We start from the raw sequence: 27482 nt of genomic DNA, 5'->3' as shown, positions 1-27482 counted from the left end.
TCTGTTGGAAAGAATAGATTAAATAACATTGAAGGAATTAAATGACCACCCACGCTGAGGAAAATATAATCTCATCCCCACCTCACAGTCTATTCAAATGTAAAAACCCAGATGGTTTTAAAGATGTACATGTAAAAACCAAAATATAAAAGTATTAGAAGAAAAATATAGGAAAATTATTTTCAATCGTGGAGTGTGAATGGCTTTGCTAAGTAAAACATAATTAGCCCGGGGCCATTAAACAAGGCAAATTAATAGATGTGATTTTTCAGCTATTTTAAATTTGTGTAAAGCAGAAGATTTTTGTTGTACAATTTGTAAAACAGAAATGTTTGAAATAAAGCGTTGTATATACGTATGGAAAAGCTCTAGGAAGATACAAAATACACTCATAACTGCGGGGTCTGGGGGGCAGAGAACCGAGTGGGTGGGGAACAGAGCAGAGGTATACTAACTTTTCAAAGTGTATGGATTTTTTCTGTTTTGAATTTTGTACCATTTAAGACTTTTTCAATAAATAAATACTTTTAAAGGCAAGCAATAGATTGGGGAAAATCATTTGCATCACTATATTAATATCCTTGTGCCAGTTATCAAATTAGTGCCTCCTCGCGACATGCCGCTCCTTTGCTTGGCTTTGCCGACAGGACCTTGCAGACACGTGTGGTTTGCCAGTGGGTAAATGCTAGTCTCCGCCAGTAGACGGCGCTGGAGGGTCATTGTAAAGCAGCGGGAAGACCGGACTTTCCTTTCCCCAGGTTTGCCCTTTTCTGTGGCATCAAATCTGTGTGCGTTTGTGTGTTGTTGAGGGGGGTGGTATCTAGCTGTAGCTTGTGCCCTCCAACAAATTTCTGTGTCACTGGTGGGCTGTGTGGCCCAGTTCGCTGCAAAAGTCTGAATCTCAGTTCCTTCCTCATTCACCCTCTCTCAGCCCTACAGGCAAACTACCACCTGCAGGTCAAGCGCAGCCAACCACCTGCTTTTGCACCACCCTGGAGCTAAGAATGGTCTTTAAATTTGAACCCCAACTAAGCAAAATGTTATCTCAACAAAATGGATCCCATTCTTATTAATAGAACTGTATTCCAAAATACGTACTCATTATTTTATTTTGAATTTTATTAATAAAAAAGTTGTGGACATTTGTTTCTGTGTTGTTATATAACTTCCTACCTAATATCCTTGATTGTACCTCTTGCCCACAAAGCCTGAAATATTGACTATCTGGCCCTTTATAGAAAAAATTCTGTCAACCCCTACCTTATAGTCTCCCTGCCTTAAACTACTCTTTTTGATAGTTAATCGTCTTTTATTAGTTAATAATTCTTTGTATTTAATTTTCTCTGTTTTAATTACTGGTGTGGTTTCTGTCTCCTGATTTGGCCCTGACTGATACAACCCCAATAGACAGATAGCTTCTACCAATTAATAAGAAAATACAGACAACCTATAATAGGTTCAAACACATCTTTATTAATCAAAATAGGAACCATTACAATCAACACATTTTTGCCAATGAGAAATAAGTTTGTTTATTCCTGTAGCATAAAATCCGTGCTTTGGGATTGCACGAACTCTTGGAAGGCATTTTCTGCATCCTGCTGGTTGTGGAAGTGTTTTCCCTGCAAAAAGTTGTCGAGATGCTTGAAGAAGTGGTAGTTGGTTGGCAAGAGGTCAAGTGAATATGGCAGATGAGGCAAAACTCCGTAGCCCAATTCGTTCAACTTTTGAAGCGTTAGTTGTGTGATGTGTGGTCAGGTGTTGTCAAGGAGGAGAATTGGGCCCTTTCTGTTGACCAATGCCAACTGCAGGCATTGCAGTTTTTGGTGCATCTCATCTATTTGCTGAGCATACTTCTCCAATGTAATGGTTTCACCAGGATTCAGAAAGCTGAAGTGGATCAGACCGGCAGCAGACACCAAATGGTGACCATGACTTTTTGTGGTGCAAGTTTGGCTTTGGGAAGTGCTTTGGAACTTCTCAGTCCAACCACTGAACTGGTCGTCACCAGTTGTATAAAGTCCACTTTTCATTGCATGTCACAATCTGATCAAGAAATGGTTCCTTGTTGTGTACAAGAAGAGAAGACGACACTTCAAAACTACAATGTTTTTGATTTTCAGTGAGCTCATGAGGCACCCACTTATCGAGCTTTTTCATCTTTCCAATTTGCTTCAAATGCCGAATGACTGTAGAATGGTCAGCCTTGAGGTCTGCGGCAACTCCTCGTGTACTTGTAAGAGGATCAGCTTCAATGATTGCTCTCAGTTGGTCGTTGTCAACTTGTGATGGCCGGCCACTGCACTTCTTGTCTTCAAGGCTCTCATCTCCTTTGCAAAACTTCTTGAACCACCACTGCACTGTACGTTCGTTAGCAGTTCCCGGGCTAAATGCATTGTTGATGTTTTGAGTTGTCTCCACTGCCTTACCACCCATTTTGAACTGGAATAAGAAAATCACTCGAATTTGCTTTTTGTCTAACATCATTTCCATAGTCTAAAATAAATATAAAATAAACAGCAAGTAATAAGTCATTAGCAAAAAAACATAAAGTGAGAAATGCACATTAAAATGATGTATAACATAACCACATTTATTTAAGAACGTATTCTAATATCAAATGGCAAATTTCAACAATGTTAAAACCGCAATTATTTTTGCACCAGCCTAATAATAGGGAAGTAGGCAACCACCTATTCATTTAGTCAATAAATACTTATTGAATTTCAGTCATTGTTTTAGGCACTGAGGTGCAGCAGAGAATTATATAAATGCAAAGACAGAGGAGGAAGGGAGGGAGGTGAGAGGGTGGAAAACATCAGTCTAAACCATCCTTACTATTTCAAACTCAGGCTAAGATGTTGGGGTTTGGGGTAAGGTAAAGATTTGAACAGAGAGTAATTTAAGGGGAAATCTGTGAAGAAGGTATGAACAGTTAAATCTAGAGCAGCATATGGAGTTTGGGAACATTTTTAGGCTGACTGGTGTGTGCTTTGTGGAGGGGGTCCAGGCTGGTCTTGTTTAATCAAGAAACAATAACCACTTGGTTAATGAGAGTTCATGTGTCCACATCACTGTCTCCCACAGAGCATCTCATGGGCACCACATCTGGGGGCTGAGGAGGGGCAAACTGAAGGGTGTGGCCCACATCAGGGCCGGGAGAAGCTGAGCACAGAGGCTAGTCCTGACTGTCCCCACGAGACTGACAACTGACAGCCCAAGAGCCAAGGCTGGTGGGGCCTGGAGGCTGCTGGAAAGGAAACTTCTGGAGATTTGCTCCTCCTCCCAGGGGTTTAGGAAGCCCAGGAAAGATTGCATCTCTGTCCAGAAGCTTGCACCAAGGCGGAGAGGCAGGAAGAAGGGAGGTAGGGACAGAGAGGGAGGAGCTTAGGAAAAAGGAGCCTCTGGAGGAAAGAACCCTGCCCTTTGTCCAGGGAGCTGAGCAGCCATGTGTCTGGGCCATATTCTGGCTTCCACGTTCCGAAGGTGACTCAGGCTGCATAACCTGCTGACAAAATTCTACTCCCAGGTAGGTGTCTAGAGCAGAATTGGCCAGAGTTGCCCCTAGTTCAGATTTAGGTGGACCAAGACCCACCTTCTAGGGTCCCTGAGTCACAGGATGGCCAAGTGTCGTGTATATTGGTTATACGAAGACCCACCGGTGGCAAGACGCTCCTGCTTGAGTTGTCCTCGGGGCAAGAAAGATAAGAAGCAGCACCAGAGCTGGAGTGTGTGTGAGGGTGGGGAGATGTCTAGGTAGATGTTCTGACTGCCCACAATCACATTTTCTCCAAGGCTCAGAATAATTTAAAGTTCCAACAGCTCAAATTTCAATTATTTTCACAAGTCTCACCTGGGTCTCTATTTCTTTACCATGCTCATTAATTGCACTGTTTTTCATAGAGTTGGTTTATTTATCTGTCCCACAAGACTGCATGCTCCCTGTAGATGGAAAGCTTGTCTGCTTAGCTCCCTACTCTATGCACGATGCCTGGAATGCACAGGGCCTGGTGTAGCAGAGCGTGTGCTCAGTGACCACACGTGACGTGGTGGGCAGAGAACACAAAACATTACACTCGGAATCCGATCCCACTCCCAAAACACCCTTCGAGGTAGGTGTGATTCATACGAGAACTGTGAGACCCAGACAGGAGAGCCATTTGCCCAAGGTAGGGCACCAGTAAGTGTCCAGCCCAGGTTCAAGTTTCTGTCTTGCTGACAAGCCCAGGGCCATGAGGTATAGACATTCAGCCAAGGAAGTGAATAGGGGCTGGAATCTACACTACTCTGTTTGCCAGGTTTGAGCTAACAGCTGCCAAACAATAAGAAACTTTCCCAAACAGGAGCTGATTTTAGATCATTCTCTCAGAGAACATTTTGAACTATGTAAGATAATATAAATGCATATGCTCGTGCATATGTAGAGATAGATGTAGACAGATCTCCCACCGCTAAAGTCCTGAGCAAACCCTGTGAACTAAAATAAAATCTTAAGCCCCCTGCTGACTGAATGGACCCTCTCTTAGGCAAGGGAATCCCAGAGAAGCCTTAAAGCTGAGTTGCTGGCCATGAGGAGAAGGGAGGTCAGACATGTTTCATTTGGGAGTTACTTCTGGAGTTACTCTTTGTAACAATAAGATGCTGATCATTAAGAGGACCTAAAGCCATGAAAGACAAAGCTTAAACCACATCTGCAAGCCACCAATTTACTTAACAGATATCCAGTGGCTTGTCTGTAATTAATAGACACTCTTATCTTCACTTAAAACATTCCAAGCCTTTAGACAAAGCTTCATTCCTTAAACCAATTATGGATCAAAGCATCTTTAAACCCACCTATAAGTCCCACCCTGATATGTCCCACCTTTTGGGGCCAAACCAATGTACACCTTCCATGTATTGATTTATGATTTTACACGTAATTCCTGTCTCCATGAATGTATAAAACCAAACAGCAACCCGGCCACTTTGGGCACATTTTCTCAGTACTAACTGAGGCCATGTGCTCCAGGCCATCAGTCACACACATTCGGCTTGGAATAAATCTCTTTAAATATTTACAGGGTTTGATTTTTTTTCCATTAACAGCCAGATTCCCTAATTGACACTCAAGACCCCAACCCCCTTCCTACCTCCTCATTTCCTTCTACTCCTGCATTTATGCACAAAGAAGGAAGAGTCCAAGCAGGATGGCAAAGTTGGTCTAAAAGGTATTCGAGGAATAGAGATTCATCCTCAAATAAGTTTGCTATTTAGATATAAAAATGGTTGATGTCCTCTGGGCAATATAATAACTTTGAAATTAGCTTTTCTTTCAGATCAAAATTTTTGCATCTCTACTAAACAAAAATCACTTATAATTTTTTAATCTTCTAAAAGTAATATTCAAATTCATGGACTCTGGACCTTAATAGTAAATAGTCAGTCAAATAGTACATTCCCCCAGAATGTAAGGGATCAACAAAGTACAGCGTGTGAGCCAAATCTGGCTTGCTGCCTGTTTTTGTAAATAAAGTTTTATTGGGACACAGCCACACTCACGCTTTCACACCAGAGCTGAGTAGTTGCAACAGAGACTGACCCACTTACTTGCAAAGTTGGAAAAATCTGGTCCTTTAAGAAAAAGTTTGCCAACCCTGCCCTAGAATATTAAAGAATCTAACAGGCAGGCTGTTAGAATGCCCCGGTATAAAATTTAAATGATTGGCAGACATGCTTTCATCTGGTCTGAATAATTGCTTTTAACAAGAGGCTCACTCTGGGGTCTGGAATCGGTGGGAGCAAAAAAAGGGACTTCCATTTCCTTATGAAATTTTTAAAATCCTAGATATTCTTTATAATGCTTTTCAACAATTTTGAATAAAAATACTAAAGTAAGAAATGTAATTTGTCCCCCTACAGAAATGGAATGTGTGCCCTTGGGGAGGTGGTACAGGTGATATCTGTGCTCTGCTGACTTTGGGAGATGGAGATGCACTTTGACCTCTAACAGGAGCAGCCAGCCAGGTATTACACTGACCTGCTCTCCAACTTGGAAATAAACTTTCTAAAGCCATTATTCGCTTTGCTTTGCACCTAATGTAACTTTTCTGAGTAGGAGGGATTCTGCTTTCATTTCTCTTATTGGTAATAGTGGAATCATTAACCCTTTGCAAGAAGAGGCTTATTCAATATATCTTGGTTTCAATTTGGGTTCCTTTTGACGGTGGGTAGTTTGATATTTGCAGCTTTTTCCTAAGGAGACTAGAAAAAGCAATTTAGATTGCTTTTCTTTGATTTGGTTTAGAACTAAGTGTGAGATTTCCAAGTGGAAAATGAATGCCAACCTAATAAGTTTTTATTTTACATAATTCAAAATGTTCTCTCAGATACTGATCTAAAATCAGTTTGTATCCTGGATATTTTCTTATCGCACTATTTTAATATTTACACTCATCCTCTCGTTCATTCACTCCTTCAACAGCTATGTAAAAAGCGCCCCTGTGTGCCAGGCACCACAGCAGCAGGTCACACCACGCTGACCCACTCCAGCTGTTATAACCCAGCAGCCCTGCCCCCCTCACCAAAACAACTCTGGAATGATGCTTTCACGGCCCTGGAATGAAGTTCACAGATAGTAGATTATATTTACACAAGTAATTTCAAAACAAATCAACATAAATCCTGAACTGTAATATAAAAGAGGGGGCTGCTTTATAATAAGTTGATGAGTTTTTTAGCCAGCCAGCACTCAGGCACAATTGCAGGAGGTGATATAATGAGGTCCCCAAACACTTGCATATATTTGTTCTGAACAAATATCGACTGAAGGAAAGTCAGAGCATGAGTTGATCTGTAGCAAAGACCAGGAATTTGAAAGAGCAGAGGCACAGGTGGCTACTGGATTAAAAACCACTCTGTTCAGGGCACATAACACCTTAGACGGAAAGGTGCTTTATGTTCATAGGCAAAACAGAGTTTGGTTCCCAGTTCAATTAACAACACTTTCTAAAGCAGATCCAGGATTTCACTTGGCCCTAAAGACTACCCAGTGGGATGGCATGACTGGTAGTATTCTCCTCATTTATCAGTGCAGAACTGAGGTTTTTCCTCCCGGGCACCCAGCTAAACTCCACTTTCCAGCTCCTTTAGAGTTTGGTTGAGTCCATGTGACTGAGTCCTGGGCAGTGAAAAATAGTGATGTTGACACTTGTAGGCCTGATCCCCTGCACCCTGTCCCTCCATCCCTGTGAAGTCACCCATTCTCTCTTCCCTTTGTACAGTGGTCCCTAGAGTCATGGGGTGAAGATGGGGGAACCACAAGACAGAATGAGCCGGGGCCCCTGCAGAGCTGAGTGGAGCAGCTACTCCTTTTACCCTCCTGCACAACTGCGTTCGAGTGTCATAGAACAATGCCATGGATTTGTATTGAGTTAAACCACGAATATTTAGGGCTTAATTTATTACAAGAGCAAGAATTTCCTTAACTAATGCATCCAGGGTTTCCTTGTCTATGATTTTAAACAACATCCTGACAAAGCAGTATGTAACTTTTAATCATTCAGTGAGAAAGTTGTTCCCTTTACAGTGGCACCCAAGAGAGATTGGGTAGGAAGGATGTGTTTTCTAAACAACAAATATTGTGAATAGACATACAAAGAAGAAATACAAATTGCCAACAAGCACATGACAAGACACTTAACATTAGTAGTCGTTAAGGAAATACAAATCAAAACCACAATGAGATACTACTTCACACACACTAGGATAGATACAAAAACAAAAACAGAAAGTAACAAACGTTGGCAATGGTGTGGGGAAATTGGAACCCTGTAATTGTTGGTGGGGAATGTAAAATGGCACATCTGCTATGGAAAACAGTTGGGCAGTTCCTCAAAAAGTTAAACATAGAATTACTGTATAACCCAGTAATTACACTCTTAATTGAGTGTAATGAAAGAAATGAAAACAGGTACCCAAACACACACTTGTATAAGAATGTTTATAGCAGCACTATTCACAAAAGCAAAAAGGTAGCCATAATAGCCAACCCAAATGTTTATCAGTAGATGTATGAATAAACAAAATGTGGTGTATACAGGTACATACAACAAAATATTACTCAGCAATAAAAAGGAATGAAGATCTGATACATGCTACAACGTGGATGAATCTTGAAAACCTTATGGTAAGTGAAAGAAGCCAGTCACTAAAGGCCACCTATTGTATTGAAATAGCCACAATAGGTAAATCCATACAGACAAAATGAAGATTAGTAGTTGCCAGGATCAGGGGAGAGGGGGCAAGAGGGAGTGACTGCTTACTGTGATTTCTTTTGGGGAGATGAAAATGTTTTAGAACTATTAGGTTATTAAGTATGAAATGTCTGATTTCCTTAAGTGCTTAAGTTTGACAGTTGATATCTCTGGCATTTCACTTTGACTGCTTCTTGTTTTATTTTTATTGTAAAAGTACATGCACATTTTGGCTTGTGATTATCTTTCAAATTTTTTAGAGCAATTTTTGTGAAACCATGGATAAGTCAAAAATTTGTGTTATTTTCAGATATGAGTTCCATCATGGAACCAATGCTGCACGGACAGCTCAAAATATGAACAAAGTGTTTGGGAGGGATGTGGCTAATGAACACACAGTATGTCCATCGTTTGAGAGGTTCCATTCTGGTGATTTTAATCTTGAAAATGAGCCACATGGGCAACCTGAGACCAAGGTGGGTAATGATGAGCTGAAAGCTGTAGTGAAAGCAAATCCATCTCAACCTATGCATGAATTAGCAGCAAGGTTTGACGTTACTATTCCAACAATATTGGACCATTTGAAACAAATTGGCAAAGTAAAGAAGCAGGATACATGGGTACAGCATGAATTAAATGAGCATTCAAGAGAAATCATCTCGAAGCTTGCCTTTCTTTGCTGTCACAACATAACGGTGAATGATTTCTACACTGCACTGTTATGTATGATGAAAAATGGATTCTTTTTGACAATTGCAAGTGTTTGGCACAATGGTTGAATAAAGATAAAGTGCCAAAACACAGTCCAAAACCAAATATTCATCAAAAAAAGATGTGTCTATTTGGTGGTCCAGCGCTGGTATTATCCACTACAGCTTCATGAAACCTGGTCAATCGATTACAGCGGATGTCAACTGCAACCAGTTAGACTAAATGATGAGGATGCTTGTGATTAAGCAGCCGAGATTAGTCAATAGAAACAGGCCAACCCTCTTGCAAGACAATGTTCGACCATACGTAGCACAAATAACACTGCTCAAACTACAGAGGCTGGACTTGGAAACTCTCTGTCATCCCCTGTGTTCACCAGACCTTGCAGCAACTGACTATCACTTTTTCCAGGCTTTGGACCACTCCTTGCAAGGAAAAATATTCAATTCTCAACAAACTGGGGAAAACTCCTTTGGCAATTTTGTCGCCACTCACTCTCCAGGTGTCTTTGCTGCTGCATAAAGCTCACACTAGCATGTGGTCTCCCCAGGGTTGCATGCATCCAGGGCTCAGCAGTTGCTGCTGGAACAAGGACAATATCAAGGGGGACTCTGGCCTCTGGCTGGGCTGAGAAGCAGCCCCGACCCGAGACGTGCACCTACCCCTTCTTCCCCACGAGTGCCTTTGCACTGTCTGCGCCAGCTCAGCGACGCCTGCCAGCAGCAATGGGCAGAGGAGCTGGGGCAGGTGTGGGCTGGGAACAGTACTGAATGTGCACAATGACGGTGACAGTGTCCCTGCCCCACTGCCTGCTTTAAAGCTCCAGAGTCATGCTATCCCCTCTTTGATAAACTCCAAGCTCTTAGGGTGGCTCAAAGGCCCGCCTGGCTGGGGCCTTGGTGACAGTTAGGACCTTCCGGGGGGCCTCTCTCGCAGATCTGCCCAGGCTCCCTCTCCCCTTCAGGCTTTCACACACCCAGTTCTCCCTGGACCCCCCACCCACTATCCAACCCCCTCTTCTGCTAATCCCCATTTGAACAGGAAGACACAGCCCAAGCCAGGTCTTGGGAACAAGTCTCCTTGACCGGGGCTGGATCACATGACAGGCAGAGCAGGGCGGTAATCTTCTCAGTCCGTCAGGCTTTATCCCCCAACCCCGGGCAGGGATGAGGCCCCTCTCACCTCCCCAGGCCCCAGCTCACCTGCCTTCCTCATCAGGCTGTGTGTCAGCTAATCTCCCTTCCTCCCTCACAAGGGACTCAGGCCCGGCTCAGCCCTGGGCACTCGGAGGCCCTCAATAACTGCTCACACAGACAAGCAGTGGCCCGAGTTAGGGTCCAGCACCACCGTGCTCTCTGCATTCTTATCGCTCTCAGTTGCCTCAACTATCACATGGGGTCACCACGCTGTCCTGAGCACCTCCCAGGGTAAGAGGCGATCACACACGTGCACCTGCTGGGAGCAAGTCAGCGGTGTCGCCTCCTTTCCAGAAATCAGAGGATCCTAGCGGGTTCTCTGGAACCGCCGCCCCAGAGCTTTGCAATACTGCGGGGCTGAAGGCAGAGACCTTGCGATCCAAGCGCCAGACGCCCCCACCCCCACCCCCCAACAGCGCGGGTGCCGCCCTCTTCACAGCCCCACCCCGCAGCGCCCCGCCCGGCTGTGCTCCCCGCCCCCCGGCCCCGACTGTCCCCGCCAGCCCCGCGGGGCGCAGGTGTCCGGGAGCGGCGCCGAGATGCAGCCGCGGCTCTGGCTCCTGCTGGCCGCGCAGCTCGCAGGTGAGGCGGGGAGACTGCGGGCGCGGGGCGGGACCCGGTCCGCGCTAGACCCGGTGATCGCGGAGGTCCCCAAGGGCTGTCCCGGCAGTATACAGAGCCCAGAGCCCGGGGCTGCGGGGCACCCGGGAGGCCGCTTGACACGCACGGGCCCTGAGGATGGAAAGGAACATCCTCACGGGAGCTCGTTACTCCAGGGCTCTGCAGACCCTGGGACTGAGGCCACCGCCCCGGAAAAGCCTGGACCTAGGAGAAGGGGAGGCAGCGAAAGGGGAGGCAGGAGGTCCAGGGAGGAAGGAAACATGTCCTTGTCCTGGGACCCCACAAGGATGTGCCCCCAGGAAGGTGCTGGGACCCTCTTCTGGCCCTGGCACTCCACACTTGGCCCTGGCCGAGGGTCCTGTAGACACATTTTTTATTACTTCCGGGGAAGTGTTCGTGGTATAATCTGCCTAACACCGAGCTGTTGCCAGTTCTCAGAGCTGTGGCGGGGGGCGGGGGGTACTCCCTCTGGGTTCCCCGTGTTGGGTGTCATGTGTAGTGTGGCTCCTGCAAGAAGCAGCATGGACGTTGGAATGTTGGAGTTGGAAGGTAGGTGGGTCTAGATTGTTCCTCTGACTAAGCCAGCCCGATTGCCATTTGGAAGAAGCCCCCACGCCCCAAACTGCCCACTAACCTATGGTCAATGTGCTCTCATGCCCAAAAAGCCCCATGCTGGTTAGCCTGCCAGCGGGTGACAAGACCTCCCAGCCCCCCAGCTCTGACCCAGTGAGCTCAACCACATCCGAAGTAGAAGCAGGTCCAGGCTATTCAATGCTACTAAAGTTATATTGCCAATCGTTCTAGAAACATCAAGTCCCTGTAAGAATGGAATCGCTGGGCCACTGGGAGGATCTTGAGACCACCAGCGTAGTGAGGCCTGGCCCTGTGTCCCGCACAGGGCAGGGCTTGGCCACAGTCGCATGTTCAGTCCCCAGAGGCCGAAAGCAGGTGGACACAAGGGAGAGAGCAGAGTGTGCCTCAGTGGGCAGCGGGACATGTACACTCTCAGCCCAGGCCTCACCCTTGCAGGAATCACTTCTGGGCTTTCTTGGAAGAGCCTCGGGCATCTGTGTATTGCCAGCCTGACTGTGTGCTCATGAGCACATAACTGCCATCCAGGAGAGGGTCACGAGCTAGGTTTGGATCTGGATCTAACACAGGCTGTGTGACCTTGAACATGTCTTTAACCTTCCTGAGCCTCTGTTTCCTATGTGTAAAATGGGTGTAAAACAGTATCTCCCCGACAGGATTTGGTGAGGATTAAATGAGAAAACATATGTACCATACCCAGCACAGCTCAGCAGATATTGGCATTACTGATTCTTATTAACACCTCCAAGAGGTCAGTGACCCAAAACAGTGAAACCTCTGCTCCCTGAAAAGGCAGTAGGGTGGTGGGGAGAAAAGAGAAGGCCCAGCATCTACTTGGGCCCCAGGTACCAATTCATTCTCGATGCAGGTGGGAGCTCGGAGTGGTCTGGGAGCAGAGTCAAGAAGTTGAAGTTCGCTTCATCAGTGGTAGAGGAGGCCACCATGGGGCCATGGAGCCTGAGCCACGAGTACAGGAAGGACTGTGAACATGGGCCACTCCATGAGCTGGCCCCTCTTGAGCACAGGTGCACCCCTACTGGCTCCTCTGCCCACCCGGGTCCCTGTCCTCTCTGTACCTTGCCACTCCCGGGTCTCTGCCCTGGCCTGCAAGGCCTCCTTCTGCTCCTCCCTCTGCACAGCCAAAACCAAAGGCTCAGCGGGCCAGACTGGGTTTGTGTGGCCTTGGCTGTGAACGGACCCATTTCTGATCCTTCTTGAGATTTCATTTACTGCCAGCAACAACCCCTGAGACAGTAGTTACCTGTGTACAGTGCTCTACAGCTCGCAGTGTACTGTCTTGGGCATTTCTTTCTAACCCTCAGAGGCAGGCAGGAAGCCAGCACCAAGCCGCCCTCCTTTCACAAGAGGAGACTGAGGCTCAGTGACTAGCCTGAGGTCCCGCACTGGTACGGGGCAGAGGTCCTGCCAGGTCTGTGGGTCCTGCTCTAGTTCTTCATGAACAAGCCCCTGCTTGCCAGGTACTTCTCCTCTAAGACTTAAATGAACTCCCAGGCCTGCTTCTGGGGTGACTGTCCTTCTACTGGGGAATGGGGATCCAGTGGCTGATCAGTTGCTGATTTGCAGAGTGATGGGCTGGACTTGTACCCACCAGGGGACGAGCTCCTTTTGCTTTTTGTCATTGCTGTCCAGAAATGGTGGTTGGTCCTCTTTTAGGCTAACCAGAGCAGCCATGTGCTGTGCCTGTGATTCTGAGCTCCTCTCCAGCTTGCCCTGCGTGGCTTTAGCAGTTTGGAGCCTATTGAAGATCTATACATCGAGTAGCAGCTGGGCAAGATGAAAGGCAACCAGCTTTCACTTCAGACTTTGAATCCTTGAGTTTAAATCCCAGGCTACCTACATCCTGTAAGTGGGACTTTGAGAAAGTAACTTCATGCCTCAGTTTCCTCATCTGTGTAATGGGGATAAAAATCTCAAAGCCAGCCAGGTGTGGTGGCATGCACCTGTAGTCCCAGCTCCTTGGGAGGTTGAGGCAGGAGGATCACTTGGGCCCAGGAGGTCGAGGCTGTAGCGTGTTATGATTACACCTGTGAATAGTCACTGCACTCCAGCCTGGGCAACATAGCGAGATCCTGTATCTACAAAATTTATTTTTTAAATGTTAGCTGTGCTTGGTGGCACATGCCTGTAGGCCTAACTACTTGGGAGGCTTAGATGGGAGGATCACTTGAGCTATGATCAGGCCATTGCATTCCAGGGCAACAGAGACCCTGTCTCTAAAAAAAGTAAATGAAAAAACAAAAGTCTCAAAGCCCGTTTGAGGCTTGGTTGAGACAATTTATGCTACAGAGGACGAGGCATATAAGTATTCAATCAACAAACGGCAGCTCTCTCCCCGTACCTTTGGTAAAGCTGGGCTTAGCAAACACCTGCCTTGCAGATGATCTCCTGGGAGGTGAGTACATGAGCTCTGAGTCCAGGAGCCACCACTTGCATTTAACACAGTCCCTAAACCCTGTCCCTGGGCAGGTTCTTCCATGGCTTTTCTTTTGAGACTTGACTCAGTGTGACTTTGATACCACAACAATGGCCAGAAAAATGTGCTGATGTCCGTGCTCCTGGCTTCTCCTAGCTCTCCGCGGCAGCTCGGTCCTCCAGCAGACCCGTGGGCCCATCCAAGTGCAGACCAACCAAATGGTGACGCTGTCCTGTGAGGCCAAAATCTCACTCAGTAACATACGTGTCTACTGGCTGAGGCAGCGCCAGGCCCCGAGCAGTGACAGTCACCACGAGTTCCTGGCCCTATGGGATTCCACAAAAGGGACCATCTATGGTGAGGACGTGGAAGAGGAGAAACTAACTGTGTTTCGGGACACAGCCCTGTTCGTCCTCAATCTCACACGTGTGAAGCCTGTGGACAGCGGCGTCTACTTCTGCATGATCATCCGGAGTCCGGAGCTGATCTTCGGGGAGGGAACTCAGCTGAGTGTGGGTAAGAGTCAGGCTCAGTGCTGTCAATGGGCATTGGGCACCTACTGTATGCCGGGCACATGCCAGGCCCTGGGGCTGCCCCACTCTCAGCAACCCCACTCTACAGCCATAACTCATGGCACCGCTGCTAATAGTAACAGAAAATTCACGTTGAGGCCTACCCAAGCCAAGCACCCCACGTGGTTATCTCACTTAATGCTGCCGACCACCCTGGAAGGTGGGCATGTTATGACTCCCATTTCAGATGGGAATCAGATGAGATGGAAGGAGATGAGTTGGAGTCAGAGATAGGCACCCACTACATGGGGACAGGGCAGTGCTGTCCTTCAGGCCACACTGGGGACACTTGAGGCTGTGACTGGATTGGGCTGAGTCCCCAGGCCTGACGGGAGTGTCAGACATCCCCACAGAGTGTGCACACAGGGAAAGAAAGCTCCTGTGCCCTGACATGGCCAGTGAGAGCAGTTCTAGGGGCAGTGGAGGGGCAGGTGCACTCAGATGCTTTATGGGGGGGCTACGGCTCAAGCCCACACCCCAGGTTGCAGGGAATAAGGAGACTGGACCCCAGGCCCCACTCTGCTGCAAACTTGCCATGTGCCTTTGGGCAGGTCATTCCCTTCCCTGGGCCTCAGTTTCCTCTTCTGTATCATGGGGCCACTGAGGGGCTCCATGACCCCCTTCAGCCCTGAGAAGCTGAAGTTCCATGAGTTAAGTCAGTAAGCCCAGCAGAAATACATTTCAAGCTACAGATGTAACTTTAAATTTTTTAACGGCCATGTTTAAAAAAAAAGTAAAAAAGAAGCGAGTAAAATTAATTTAAATAATATATTTTATTTAAACCAATGTATTAACAGTATTATCATTTCAACATGTAATCAATGTGAAAATTTTTACTGAAATATTTTACAGTCCTTTTTCATACTAAGTGTTTGATGTGGATTTTACAAGCACGGCACATCTCGATTCAGACTGGCCACGTTTCACATGCCCAGTAGCACATGCAGTGAGTGGCAACCGTATTAGACAGTGGGGACGAAGCTGTCAAGGGTGGGGAGGGGACATGGCGAGAATCCCCACAGGCCCTTCCCCAGCTTGGCCCATGGCAGGGGGCTGACCCCCTGCAGGCCTCCCACTGCCCTGCTTCTCACTCACGGGGGCCACTGAGTGACAAGGGGACCCCGGAAATTCCATTAGACCACTCAGCATGGGGAGGTGCAGGGGCAGCAGCAGCACAATTGGGAAGATGCAAACCAGGGTGAGTCCCCACAACCTCTTGCCAGCCTCAGGCCTTAAATCAGATTCTGGGGAGAAGCCGAGGCATCCTCAGGGTGAGAGTGCACTGATTCCTGTATTGAAAACTGGGTTTTGGGGGGGTGTGGGGGTTTTGGTTTGGCTCATTGTTTTTGTCTCTATAAACTCCACACCTTTCCATGCATGATATTTCAGGGTTGAGAAAGCGGAGGGTGAAATAAGCACAACTGGTTTCAGAAGCTTCCCACCACCTCTGTCCCCACCCCACACTCACTCCTGGCCTCTATGTTAACACACCCAGCAGGGCCCAGAAATGGCAGAGCCCCCCGCAGCGTGCTTGCAGCCAGACTCTCTCCCCAGAGTGGGGTACCCAGAGCCGGAGCCCGCCTCTCCCACCACAAGGTCACTGCATTACAGAGCCGGAGCCCAGATGGTAGAGAAGGTGTTTGGGGGAAGACAGGGCCTGTTTCAGGCCCTTAAGCCTATCATGGGCTCAAGAAATCTGTTCCTTAAAGGAGGACAGAGAGGGAGAGGTTGAACTGGGTGGAGGGGGGGGTCAGGAGGAATCTAGGAGGAACTGGCTCTGGGCAAGAAGAAATTCAAATGAAACAATCCCCCACCGAGTCCCACACCAGACCTAGGCTGCTGTGCCGAGCCATGACACTGAGGGCCCAGAGAGATCGCTGCCTTCCGGGCTCACCACTGACCAGTCAAGACACCTCCCTGCCTCCTTGAGTATAAAATCAGGCAAATAGAACTACTTATAGGGCCGTGAGGATTAAAAGAGAAAACATCCCAGCAGAGGGCCAGGCCCCTTGCACCCTCAGAGCCCCGTAGCTGATGTCTGCTTTCCTCTTGCATAGCTGTCCTCAGCACTCTGACATCCCAGCGCCTGGGGCCAGCCTACAGTGTTTTAACTTTTTGTCGGAAAACATTTGCACCTAAGGTAGCATGGAGGGATGAGAAGCACAGATTCTAGAATCAGTCTTTTGGTGTAGATCCTGCTCTGCAATTTAACGCCTATCTAACTTTGAGCAAATTATTTCAGCCCTCTGAGCCCAGGCTTCCACGTGAATAAAATGGAGATAAAAGTGCCCACCCCAAAAGTTGTCGGGTTCAGCAAACTTATGCTAAAGGGCGTGGCACTGCCACGAGCACATGGGAGCTTAGCGTGTGTCATTCTAGCTAGGTGGTTCTTCAAGACACGTGAGGCAGGCAAAGCAGATCATGTTCTCTCTGCTTTCCAGAGGCTCAGAGGGGGGAGGGGGTCAAGTGTCCACTGTTTATAAAGAAGAGGCCAGCTCCAAGATGACCCCTGTGTTGGCTGCTCCTTCCCGTCCCTGTGACTCTAGAGTTTAAGTTTGAGGCATCTGCCTGTCCCGTCTCTTACCATTTTACAGAGAATCATTTCACTGAGATCTGTCTCCTCAGCCCACAATGGCAAGGGTTGGATTCGGGGTGCCCAGTGCTCACATCATCCTGGCACCTCAGAACCGCAGGTGTCTTCTTGCCCTGGGTGCCGCCCCTCCACCCTCTCCCAGCACTTCAGCAGGGACACTGGGTGAGAATGAAGGTGGGGAGTGGCCCACCCAGGAGTCAGGTCGGAGGCTTGGGGTCCCAGCCCAGCACTTGCTGCTGTGTGGCCTTGGGGGCCAGCCCCTCTCATCTCTGGCGTTCACCTTTGAAGTTAAAGGTTGAGACTGAAGGTCCCTCTAGCTCTGATATGATATGAGAATGTAAACAAATGCAAAATATGAAACCTTTGTGGTATTGTTCATGCAGAAAAGCGCACCCACCTCCTTACTAGGAGCTTCCTCCACTCACTTAGGGACTGGCAAGGGGAGCTGAGGGGCTGGTCATGCCAAGGGCTTGGGGATCCTGGCTTCGGCTTAAGGTCTTCAGCCAGGTGGAGCCATGTCTATTGCATGTTTTACTGGCCACACTCTCCCCTGTAATTCTCACAGTAACCTCAAGATGGAGGGGGGACCACCTCTGTTTCAGAAGTTAGGGAAACTGAGGCACAGAAAAGTGCTATGACTTGCCCCAAGCCACACAGTCGTTAAGCAGGAGTGTTGGGCTCTGCTCAGGTCTGTGTGGCTCCAGAGCCCCTCTCTCTCCAGGACATCAAGCTGACCCCTAACCCTGGGCCCCAGATACATCTGAGAATTGGGAAAATAGATAAAAAATTCTGTTGCTCTGTGACCTCCAAGCTCTGTGGCAGCCCAGGGAACAGTGGTCAGGACGTCAGTACCTGGATGTTAGGCACACAGTTTTAAGTATTGTCTCTAAGTCCACCTGTTGCTCACCTGGCTAAGATAAGCATCTTGCTTTCTTTCTGCAGTTGATATACTTCCCACCACTGCCCAGCCCACCAAGAAGTCTACCCCCAAGAAGAAAGTGTGCCGGCTCCCCAAGCCAGTGACCCATGAGGGTGAGTTCTCCATCCCCCTGCACCCTCAAAAACAAAGCGGATGTCCTGCCCCCTCCCTCCCTCCCTCCCTCTCTTCCTTCCTTCCTTCCTTCCCCAAGCACTTGTCAAGTGTTGATTCTAGAGCCTGTTTTTCTAGCCCTGAGCTTGAGTCAGAAAGGATGCTGAGTATGACAGCAGCTCACAATCTGGTGGGGGACAAATTCATAAATTGTCACTGGACAAAGTTTAATGGAGCATTTAATGGAGTTAATGTCCACCCAAACACTTACACATGAATGTTCATAGCAACATTAATCATAATATCCCAAAGTGGAAACAACCCAAATGTCCACCAACTAATGAATGAATTAGCAAAATGTAGTAGGTCCATTACAGTGGAATACTGTTTGACCATAATAAAGAATGAAGTGAAAGAAGTCAGTCACAAAAGATATGTACTGCATGATTGCATGTATATGAAATGTCCAGAGTATGACATTCTACAGAGACAGAAAGTAGATTGGCAGTTGCCTAATGCTGGAAGGTTGGGGAAGGAATGGGAAGTGACTCTTAATTAGTATAGGGTTTCTTTTTGGGGAAATGAAAATGTTCTAAAATTAGATTATGGGTGGGGTGTGGTGGCTCACACCTGTAATCCCAGCACTTTGGGAGGCCAAGGTGGGAGGATTGCTTGAACTTAGGAGTTTGAGACCAGCCTGGGCTATAGAGGGAGACCTCATCTCCAAATAAATAAGAAATAAAACTATGGTAATGGTTACACAACTCCATGACTATATTAAAAGCCATTAAACTGTACACTTTAAACAGGTAAACTTTATGATGTATAAATTATATCTCAATAAAGCTGTTAACAAACAAAAAGTCTAACCCAAAGGACTAGCACTTTAAATTTTTCCGGTTCTGACACCTAATAGAGAGCCTAATACACAGTATGTGTTCGTTAATGAATACATATTTGTTAGCAAACAAACAAATTTGCCTCTCTGTGCTAGAAGCACTAGGCACTCCAGCTGGAGTGTGCACACATAGACACACATGCCCCCCCACCCCACACTCTTCCCTTGGACCCATCAGCCCGAATGTGTTTCTGGAAAAATACTGACCTCAACCCCCTAAAAGTTACTAGTAACGAACAGAAAGTGCCATCTGCTGCTACCCATAGAATAAACCACAAGCAGCCCCACTAGGGCCGCCTCATGCTGCCCAGGTTGCTTTATCTTAAACATATAAAGTACCAAAAAGCATCAGAGGAGGGGCACCTAATATGATGTAGGAGCTGGGGGTGGGAAGCAGTAACAACGAGAATCAGAACCCACGTACAGACGGGTAGTCTTACAGAACATAAGGGCTGGACAGAGTGACCGTGTTTATGTTACGAAGTATTATGAAGTATTATGCCCTGATGATTTCACCTAAAGGATTTCAGACAGACTACAATTTAAAAAAAAAAAGATACAAAATTCAAATACAATAGGGCCATTAAGATGAGGATGCAGGGCCAGGTGTGGTAGCTCATGCTTGTAATCTCAGCACTTTGGGAGGCCCAGGTGGGAAGATCTCTTGAAGCCAGGAGTTTGAAACCAGCCTAGACAACATAGCGATACCACCCCTGCCCCCATCTCTACAAAAAAATAAAATAATCAGCCAGGTGCGGTGGTGCACACCTGTAGTCCTAGCTACTTGGGAGGCCAAGGCAGGAGGATCACTGGAGCCCAGGAGTTCAAGGCTGCAGTGAACTGTGATCGTACCACTGCACTCCAGCTTTGGCTACAGAGAAAGACTCTGTTTCTCAAGAAAAAAAAAAAAATATGATGAGAAAACTCAAAAACTGGTTGTGTGCTGTGGCTCAGGAGGAGCTAGCAAACTCAGTTGACAAAAAGGGAATACTCCAAGTTACATGGCACCCCAACCCCAGTGATATAAAGAAACAACCTGGGCATCAAAGGAAGGAATCTTAATCCTGGCACTGAATTCTAAGAGAAGTCTGCTCTGTTCATCCTCATATAAGGACTGCTGCATGATAGTTAATTCAGTAGTATTTTTATAGATGATGGGGAAAAAGGTCTTCAAATTTCTTGCATCATTTCTTATATCAACCCTCAGTAAAATCCCAGGGCAAAATGCAAATCAAACATTAGCAGGTTAAGAATCACCAAGATGTGTGTGACGGTGACTGAGTAGAGAGCAGTAGGTGTGGGAGGAGTAGGTAGAGGTTGCACTGGGCGAGGGGGCTGTGGGGCAGGGTAGCCCACTGGTAAGTCAGCCAGGCTTAGATCCGAGTCCCTGTCTACCACTGCCTATACTGTAAGACATTGAGCAAGGGTTCCAACCTCTCTGAAGCTCAGTTTCTTCATCTGTAAAATGGGGAAGTTTACCTGGCTAAAAGTAATGCAAGACTGAATTAAATGAGATACTATACACAGGCACTCAGAGCTTGGTGGGGCATCCACACAGACCTCAAAGCCTGATATGAATGAAACCCACAGGGCTGCCATGGGGAGGGGGCTTCGCTCTGAGGCTTAGGACTGTCCCTTGAGATACCACCAGTAGGTGTGGGGGAACCATTTCTAAACCACCGACTCAGGAGACCCTGAGGCTGGAGCAAGATAAGGAAGGTTGGGCTGGGGTGTCACTGGTGTGGCCCTGGCCACCAGCCAAACAGGCTTTTGTGTCCGTTATTGGAAGCAGCAGCTTTTCCCGGAGTCACATTTCAGGTGGGTGACCTGTAGCTGCATCGCCAGCCTGCACAGTGGTCATAACCATGACCCCTTCTCAGGGAGCCTCCCTGCCTCCGCCCCTCTTCGGAAGGAGGGGGCCCTGCTGCCACACGTGTCTCTCCTGCACCCACTTCCATTACTTTTCTTTAAAAAACTTCATTGAGGCATGATTTGCATACCACAAAGTTCACCCATTTTAAGAGTGCAAACTCAGTGATTTTTAGTAAATTTACCAAGTTATACAACCATCGCCACAATCTAGTTTTAGAACAGTCTCATCACCCCAATAAAATCCCCTGTGCTTGTTTACAGCTTGACTGTGTTCCGACCCCAGCCCCTGGTAGTGGCTGATCTCCTTTCTGTCTCTCCAGAATTGCCTCTTCTGGCCATTTCATAGAAATGGAATCACACGAAATGTGGGCTTTCATGCTTGGCTTCTTTCATGCAGTGCCATGTTTTTGAGGTTCCTCCAGGTTGGGAGAATATGAAGGAGGTGAGAGGGAGCCCAGCAGAAACGTTAGTGTCTCAGAGGTGGACCCCTTGTCCAACCTCCTTCCCAGTGCAGGAGTCTCCTCCCCCTGGCACAGCCATCCAGCCTTGGCTTGCTCCCCTCCAGTGACGGTGGACTCCCTCCCAAGCAGCAGCCCACTCCATGCCCTCCAATACCACTCGTGCTTCTGAGGTGGGGCTGGCAGAGCCTTAGAACTTGGAGGACCTGTGTCCACAGCCTGGTCCTGCCTTTTAGTAGCTGGGTGACCTCAGGCATGTAATTTAACCTCTTTGAATCTTGTTTTTTCTGAACTGTAAAATGAGAGATAAAAATAATGGTAACATCTTCCTTCTTCACAAGATGAAAGTTTGTAGTTAGTACTGTACTTAGCACATAATATGCATTTAGTAAACATTATCTCCCTTCCCTGACACCCAAAACTCTTTCTGATTTTGTTAACGTCAAGCCCAAAGCTGCAGCCTTGCCTTCTCACCCACTGGCCCTGGTTCTGCTCCTCAGCTATCCACAAGGGCCCAAAGGGTGTCACTGAAGGATTCGGGGCACTGATAATACAAGCTCTTTAAATAGCAAATGGGCAGCGGAACAAATAGCCAACTTAGAGGAGAAAAGTCATACAAGTGGCCAATATATGAAAATGGGCCAAAGCTCACAAGTAATCAGGAAATTGAAGTGAAATATAATTTTCCGCCACTCAACTGGCAAAAACTAAAAAATCTTTGATGATATCAAGGGTTGACAGTGCACTGTTGATGGGTGGGAATGGAAATTACTGCCGCCTTTCTGAAGGCAGTTGACAGCATTACAGTGCACAATGGGTAGTTCTCATTCCCAGTATCTGCCTTAGGAAGGCACCTGCCTAACCAAACACACCAGGATGTTCTCTGTAGTCATTTGTAAAAGTAAAACACAGGAAGCAGTCAAAATGCCCACTGATGGCTAAACAGTGTATCCACGCTGTCAAATGTTACTCTGTTGGAAAAATGACATACTGACTTGATTAAGTGAAGGAAAAAAGCAATTGTGAAACAATTTGTATCGTATAATTCACTGTATTTTTAAAAAAAAAACTATATGTATCTATGAAAATTATGTATGTGAAAATGCAGAGAAAGGTACCAAGTTATCAAGGGTAGTTTCTTCTGTGAAGGAGCAAGGATGTTGAGGAACTCTAACCATATATTTAAATCTCTCACAATAAAAATATATTCAGATATATCTTGTGACGTTAAAATAAAAATTTTTTACATTAATAGTAAAAATCCCATTACCAGGCATGAAAATTGTCTACCTGTTTTGAACATAAATAGCTCCTGAGTTTAACTAATTTTTAAAAATGTGGATGAAACATGGAATTTGGTATATAAAATGATCTCATGATGTTCAAAGTGCATACCAAAAAGACTAGAGGGAAATACACCAAAATGCAAACAATGATATTCTCTGGGATGTGGGGCTTCCGGTTGATTTTTCCCCTCCTTGTGTTTGTCTACATGTCTCATAATTTCCGGGCTGAACACATGTCACCTGTGTCTTTTCCAGGCCCACCCTGTGGCCCCCTCACCCTCAGCCTGCTGGTGGCCGGTGTCCTGGTTCTGCTCGTGTCCCTGGGTGTGGCCATCCACCTGCACTGTGAGTTGTCCTCTCTTGGCATCCCTGTTTGCTGTTTAAAGTGTTCCTGGGGTACTTCCTTCTCTAGGGGAGCAGAGCAGAGGGCAGCCTGGTGGGAATTAGCCCCAGGGAACCTGTGGTGTTTCGGGAAGTGATTTCTGGCCGGCAGTCATGCTGCCAAAGTCAGAGACCACCCTGTCTCTGACTTTGCCCAAAGTGCCCAAAGTGCCCGGCACATGGCACATGTCAGGAAGTGGAAACTCACATGAGCAGTTGAGATGAAAGCCCAGTGCCCAGAAGAGGTTGCTGGTGGGGTTTGATTTGCGTTCGCAAAAGATAGAAATCCTCTCCCTCAATGAGGCTGTAGGAAAATTCAGAGATGGCTGCTGCTCTCAGCGCCCCCAAAGATGGGCTCCCCTCCTCCCGTGGGCTCCCCGGTCTCTGTGTGGCGCTGGGCTCATAATAAAGGTGGGGAGCTGGAGGGAGCGCCTGAGCGGCTGCTCCCGGCTCTTTTGCTCGCCTGTGCCACCTCGAGCACCTCCCTGCCCCTCTCCGTGCATCTATACAGTGGGGGAGGGGGGCTGCAGCAGGGGCATGAACTGGATCAGTGGCTCTTAACTTTTGTAGATCACAGACCCCTTTGACCATATGACGACAATTATGGACCCTCTCCCCAGAGAAATGCACTCAGGCACACACTTTTGCACGCAAATGCCACACACAAAGGGATCTGTGTACCCCATTCTAAGAACCTATTAAAGTTCAGTGGTCTGCAAACTCTTTTGATCAAGGACCTCATCAGTAACAAATTTAAAACTCATAAAGACTAAGTGCAGTTAGCTGTATTTATTCAATATATTATGTATGTTATTAAATGTGCTTCAAAAATAAAAGGTAATAAAAGTTGAGATAAAAATGTAAATAGACATGCTTTTACTTCCTTCCTACCTCTGGGTGGGGACTCTCACATGGCCCCTGAACACACATGCCCTAGCCTGAGACCGCCCATCTGTGAGCCCTCCAATTTCTGACCTGCCGTCAAGGGCAAGAGGGCATGTTTAAGGCATGGAGTGGATTAACTGGATTTGAATTCTGGTTTTGCCACTTACTAGCTGCATGACTTTGGGCAAGTTACTCAGTAACTCACTCGCTCTGTGCCTCAGTTTCCCCATTTATAAAATGGAGATCATAACAGTAGTATCCAAGTCACAGGTTTGTAGTGAGCATGAAGGGGGTTTAAAATGTGTGAAGTGTGTGGGGCAGAGGCTGGTGGCAGGAAGGTGGACGGAGGTGTTAGCTGCCCCTGTGATCTTCCTCCTCCGTCTCAGGGGCTCGGCGCCCGTGGCCCGCGGCCCACACTGACTGGCACTCTTGCTTTCCCCTTACAGGCCGGCAGAGGAGAGCGCGGCTTCGCTTCATAAAACAGTAAGTGCAGGGGGCCTCAGAACCGTGCTCATGACGCCGCCCTGGGTGTGGCCCTGGGTTCCTCAGCCCCTGCTGTAGCTCACAGTCTCCAACTACAGCCAGAAGTCAAAGTCAGACTTCCCCTTCCAAAGATCACAGACTGGGCTGGGTGCAGGGTGCACACCTGCAGTCCCAGCTACTCGGGAGGCAGAGGCAGGAGGATCTCTTGAGCCCAGGAGTTGAAGTCCAGCCTCAGCAACATAGCGAAACCCTATCTCTAAAAAAGGATCTTAGATGGTATAAATAGATGGAGTGATAGAGTTCAGAAACTTAAGAGATAACCTTAACAAACAAAAATACTGAATAATCACTTAAATGTATTTGAAGTACACTTTTAGCTCTCCTGCGGACAGCAACCTTTGCATGCATAGAGGACTACAGGATATCCCAAACCATCCTACCCATTATTTCATTCGACTTGGTCCTGTGTGAGATAGGGGGATCATCACCCCCATTTTACAGATCAGTGGAAAGACTGCTGGAATTGGATTCGAAGACAAGCCGATGCACTCCAAGACCAGCCTTCTCCACCAGCAGTTGCTTCCTTCCCTAGGATCTGTCTTCATCCCATCTGCTGCCGTCAACCCCACCAGGAGTTGGCAAAGTCACAGGCTGAGTTACATAGCACAACAGCTTTTTTTTTTTTTTTTTTTTTTTTTAGCGTGTAAACGCAGGTTAGGGACCAGGGGCTGCCGGCTGCTCCCAGCCTCCAGGACTTGGCTTTGATTTTTCTTCCTCAAAATGGAGACTGTTTCACATCTGCCTACCTCATTAATCATATTTGATCTTCAGAACAACTGCCTCCATGCAGAAGTGTCTGTGGGGTGGGGGGAGTACATACCTCTAAATAGAAGAGGGCAACACAGCCTTGCTCTCAAGGGCGCTGGCTCCAGCGTGAGGCAGACCTGGTTTGAAACCTGTCTGCTGCTCACCAACTGTGTGACTGTAGGTGAGTCACTTCACCTCTCCAAGACTCCCATTTCTCACCTGTAAAATGAGATAACAGTGCCAACCTCATGATCTCACACTTGAGAGCTTACTGGGGTAATATCTTTAAAGCGTTTGAACCCCAGTCTCATGGAGTTGAAGCACAAGCTCATGTAACTTCAGTAAATTCAGCTCTACGAGTCCAAAAACCAGAGAGCATTTTTAAATACTCTAAAATGATAATTTCTGTATAAATTCTCAGTATTATCTGCTCTACATTATTATATACAGTACATTTATAGAAAGAGTTGCTTAAACATGCCTGCTGATTTTATGGGCAATTTTTAATGATCATTTTGATTGTGTACAATTTTCACCTTGTGTGTTAGGTTTAGAAACTGCCCCCTAACCAAGAGATAATAACTTGAGTATATCAGTCTAAGGCTAGACCTCCAGAAAGTTCTGTTCAAAATCTTCCCCATGATGCCCTTTTATGGAGAATGAGTGCCCCTGTGAATACTGCCTGTGGTCTGTCCCCACAAACGCCTTTATTTAACTTGTTCCCCAGTGATCTGACCCCAGTCTGGGAGGAACTGGATGCAGGACCTCACGCTTTGGCAAACCCAGGGGCTCTGGGAGTCAGCTGAGGAAGGGAAGGGACTTGGGGAGGTCGTGGGGTGGAGCTCTGAGCCCCCCTCACCCTCTCCATTCTGAGCAGCTCTGTTCTCATCTGTTTTCTGGGTTTACCCTTACCTGTAAGATGTCATTTGAACAAAAGGGTTTGTGGCTTAAAAAAATGTTTGAAAACCACCTCTGCTTTTGCTGTCATGATCCAGGTGTAGATGAAATAGTCCCCAGGCCTCCCAGATCAGCTGTCCAAACTCAAGTTACAGTTTGAGGTAGATGTTCCCCAGTCTCTAACTCTCCTTAGAAAATCGTCTTCCCCTGCAGGCCAATGTCTTCTGGACAGTTAATGTGCGTTTGTGAATAGCTTATCTTAGAGGCACTGCAGGAAGTAACACTATTCAAAGCTAGGGTTCTTTCAGCTGCGTTTTTGTTTGTTTTAGTGTTTTTGGTTTTCTTTTAGTTTTAAAATTTTTTTTAATTACTCAAATGAGCCCTAAAAACCTACTGCCCCAGCCTACTTGGAGCACAGCCTTTGCATCCTCATTTCCATTTGCGTCTGTTACAGGAAATTCAATATAATTTGCCTCAAAATAAGTGGTTTCACAACTTGCTGTTGTTTTCAGGTTTTACAAATGAGCGGAGAATACAGTTTTGGTGTCCTGCTACAAAAAGACATTGGTCAGTAACGAGCAAGATCTGGAAAAATGAGAGAAGGGAGATTTCACCGGCTGCTGAAGCTGCCTGCTTTTCACTGCTGCAAGTCCTTCCTGTGGGCCGCGTGCCTGGGAGCAACTTGTTAGTCGACCATCCGGAATCTTCAGAGAAGGCTTCAGAGCCCCCAGGGCACTTTGCAGAGCCTGCTGGAAGACCCAATGGGAAATGCTGCCCAGGATACCACTTTTGGCTCCTGTACTCTCCCTGGGCTGGGCTGGCAAGTTCGGTGTCTTTGCAAGTTGCTTCGCCCTAGTCAGGCAGTGACTTTGGGTCCTGGGGCCTTTCATGGGATGGTGCTGGGGTGGCTCCCCCGTGGTCTTGCTGGGCTGGGGTGGACTTTCCTCACAGAGAAGCCAGACCCAGGTTAGACGTGAGGCTTCCTGAAAGGCGCTGCAGCTCCCAGCAGCCATGATAATCTCTGAGGAATTTGCTTCTTTTCCCATTAGGAAGTTTGTCAGCTTTCACTTCTACTCTCCCATGGCTTGCATCGGTCTCTTACTTTCTGTTCTTTTTACGAAATGTCTTGTTTATAAAAATAAAGTCCTGGGTTAAAGATAAAATTGGCTCCTGTGACATAAAATTGCAAAAGCCCATCTACAGCAAAGATGGTGATGCTCAGTGGAAAAGAAATAACAAGAATAAAATTTGTAAGTCCTCATTTTGCCCCACACGTGCCAGGCTGCAGGTGCCTTGGGGCCCAGCTCTTCCTAGCCCACTCCCAAGCTGCCTTCGCCGGCACTTGTTTGCTTCTACTGAAGGTTGAGCTCCAGGGACCCCTGACTTCCAGTCAGGCTTGCACCAAAGACAAGATGAGAGGCATCAGGGTCCCTGTCATGTGTCCATTCATTTTTTAATTACCTCTTAGCCTTGACAGAAAAGAAAATTGCAAGGAGAAAGCACTGAACTGGAGTGGGGAGTAGAAAGGAAAAA

The 27482-nt window shown here is 47.1% G+C and overlaps 1 protein-coding gene and 1 pseudogene across 3 annotated transcripts; one reads left to right on the top strand and one right to left on the bottom strand.

Annotated features, from left to right (window-relative positions):
* Positions 1–1473: 1473 nt before the first annotated feature.
* Positions 1474–2493, bottom strand: LOC123637151 (annotated as a pseudogene).
* Positions 2494–10625: 8132 nt separating this feature from the next.
* Positions 10626–27112, top strand: CD8B (CD8b molecule). 3 transcript variants are annotated; one of them, XM_045550040.1, is made up of 6 exons: positions 10626–10723; positions 13944–14303; positions 17895–17984; positions 22752–22841; positions 24209–24245; positions 26462–27112. In XM_045550040.1, the coding sequence occupies exons 1-6, from the start codon at positions 10681–10683 to the stop codon at positions 26472–26474; spliced, it is 633 nt and encodes a 210-aa protein (XP_045405996.1). In that variant the 5' UTR covers positions 10626–10680; the 3' UTR covers positions 26475–27112. The 3 variants fall into 3 exon arrangements, with proteins under 3 accessions (XP_045405996.1, XP_045405998.1, XP_045405997.1); XM_045550042.1 differs by having other exon boundaries at positions 26404–27112; XM_045550041.1 differs by lacking the exons at positions 10626–10723; positions 13944–14303; positions 17895–17984; positions 22752–22841; positions 24209–24245 and adding an exon at positions 24268–25233.
* The last annotated feature ends 370 nt before the right edge of the window (positions 27113–27482 follow it).

This window comes from Lemur catta, chromosome 4 (genome assembly GCF_020740605.2).
Source record: "Lemur catta isolate mLemCat1 chromosome 4, mLemCat1.pri, whole genome shotgun sequence".
Taxonomy (NCBI): Eukaryota; Metazoa; Chordata; class Mammalia; order Primates; family Lemuridae; genus Lemur; species Lemur catta.
Note: the sequence above shows the minus strand (reverse complement) of the source record. Positions and strands in the feature narration are given on the sequence as shown.

Coding starts and splice junctions, on each gene's coding strand:
- CD8B (XM_045550042.1), top strand. CDS start 10,681: ATGCAGCCGCGGCTCTGGCTCCTGCTGGCCGCGCAGCTCGCAG. Junction 17,985..22,751: donor CAAGCCAGTGACCCATGAGG/GTGAGTTCTCCA, acceptor TGTCTTTTCCAG/GCCCACCCTGTGGCCCCCTC. Junction 22,842..24,208: donor TGTGGCCATCCACCTGCACT/GTGAGTTGTCCT, acceptor TTCCCCTTACAG/GCCGGCAGAGGAGAGCGCGG.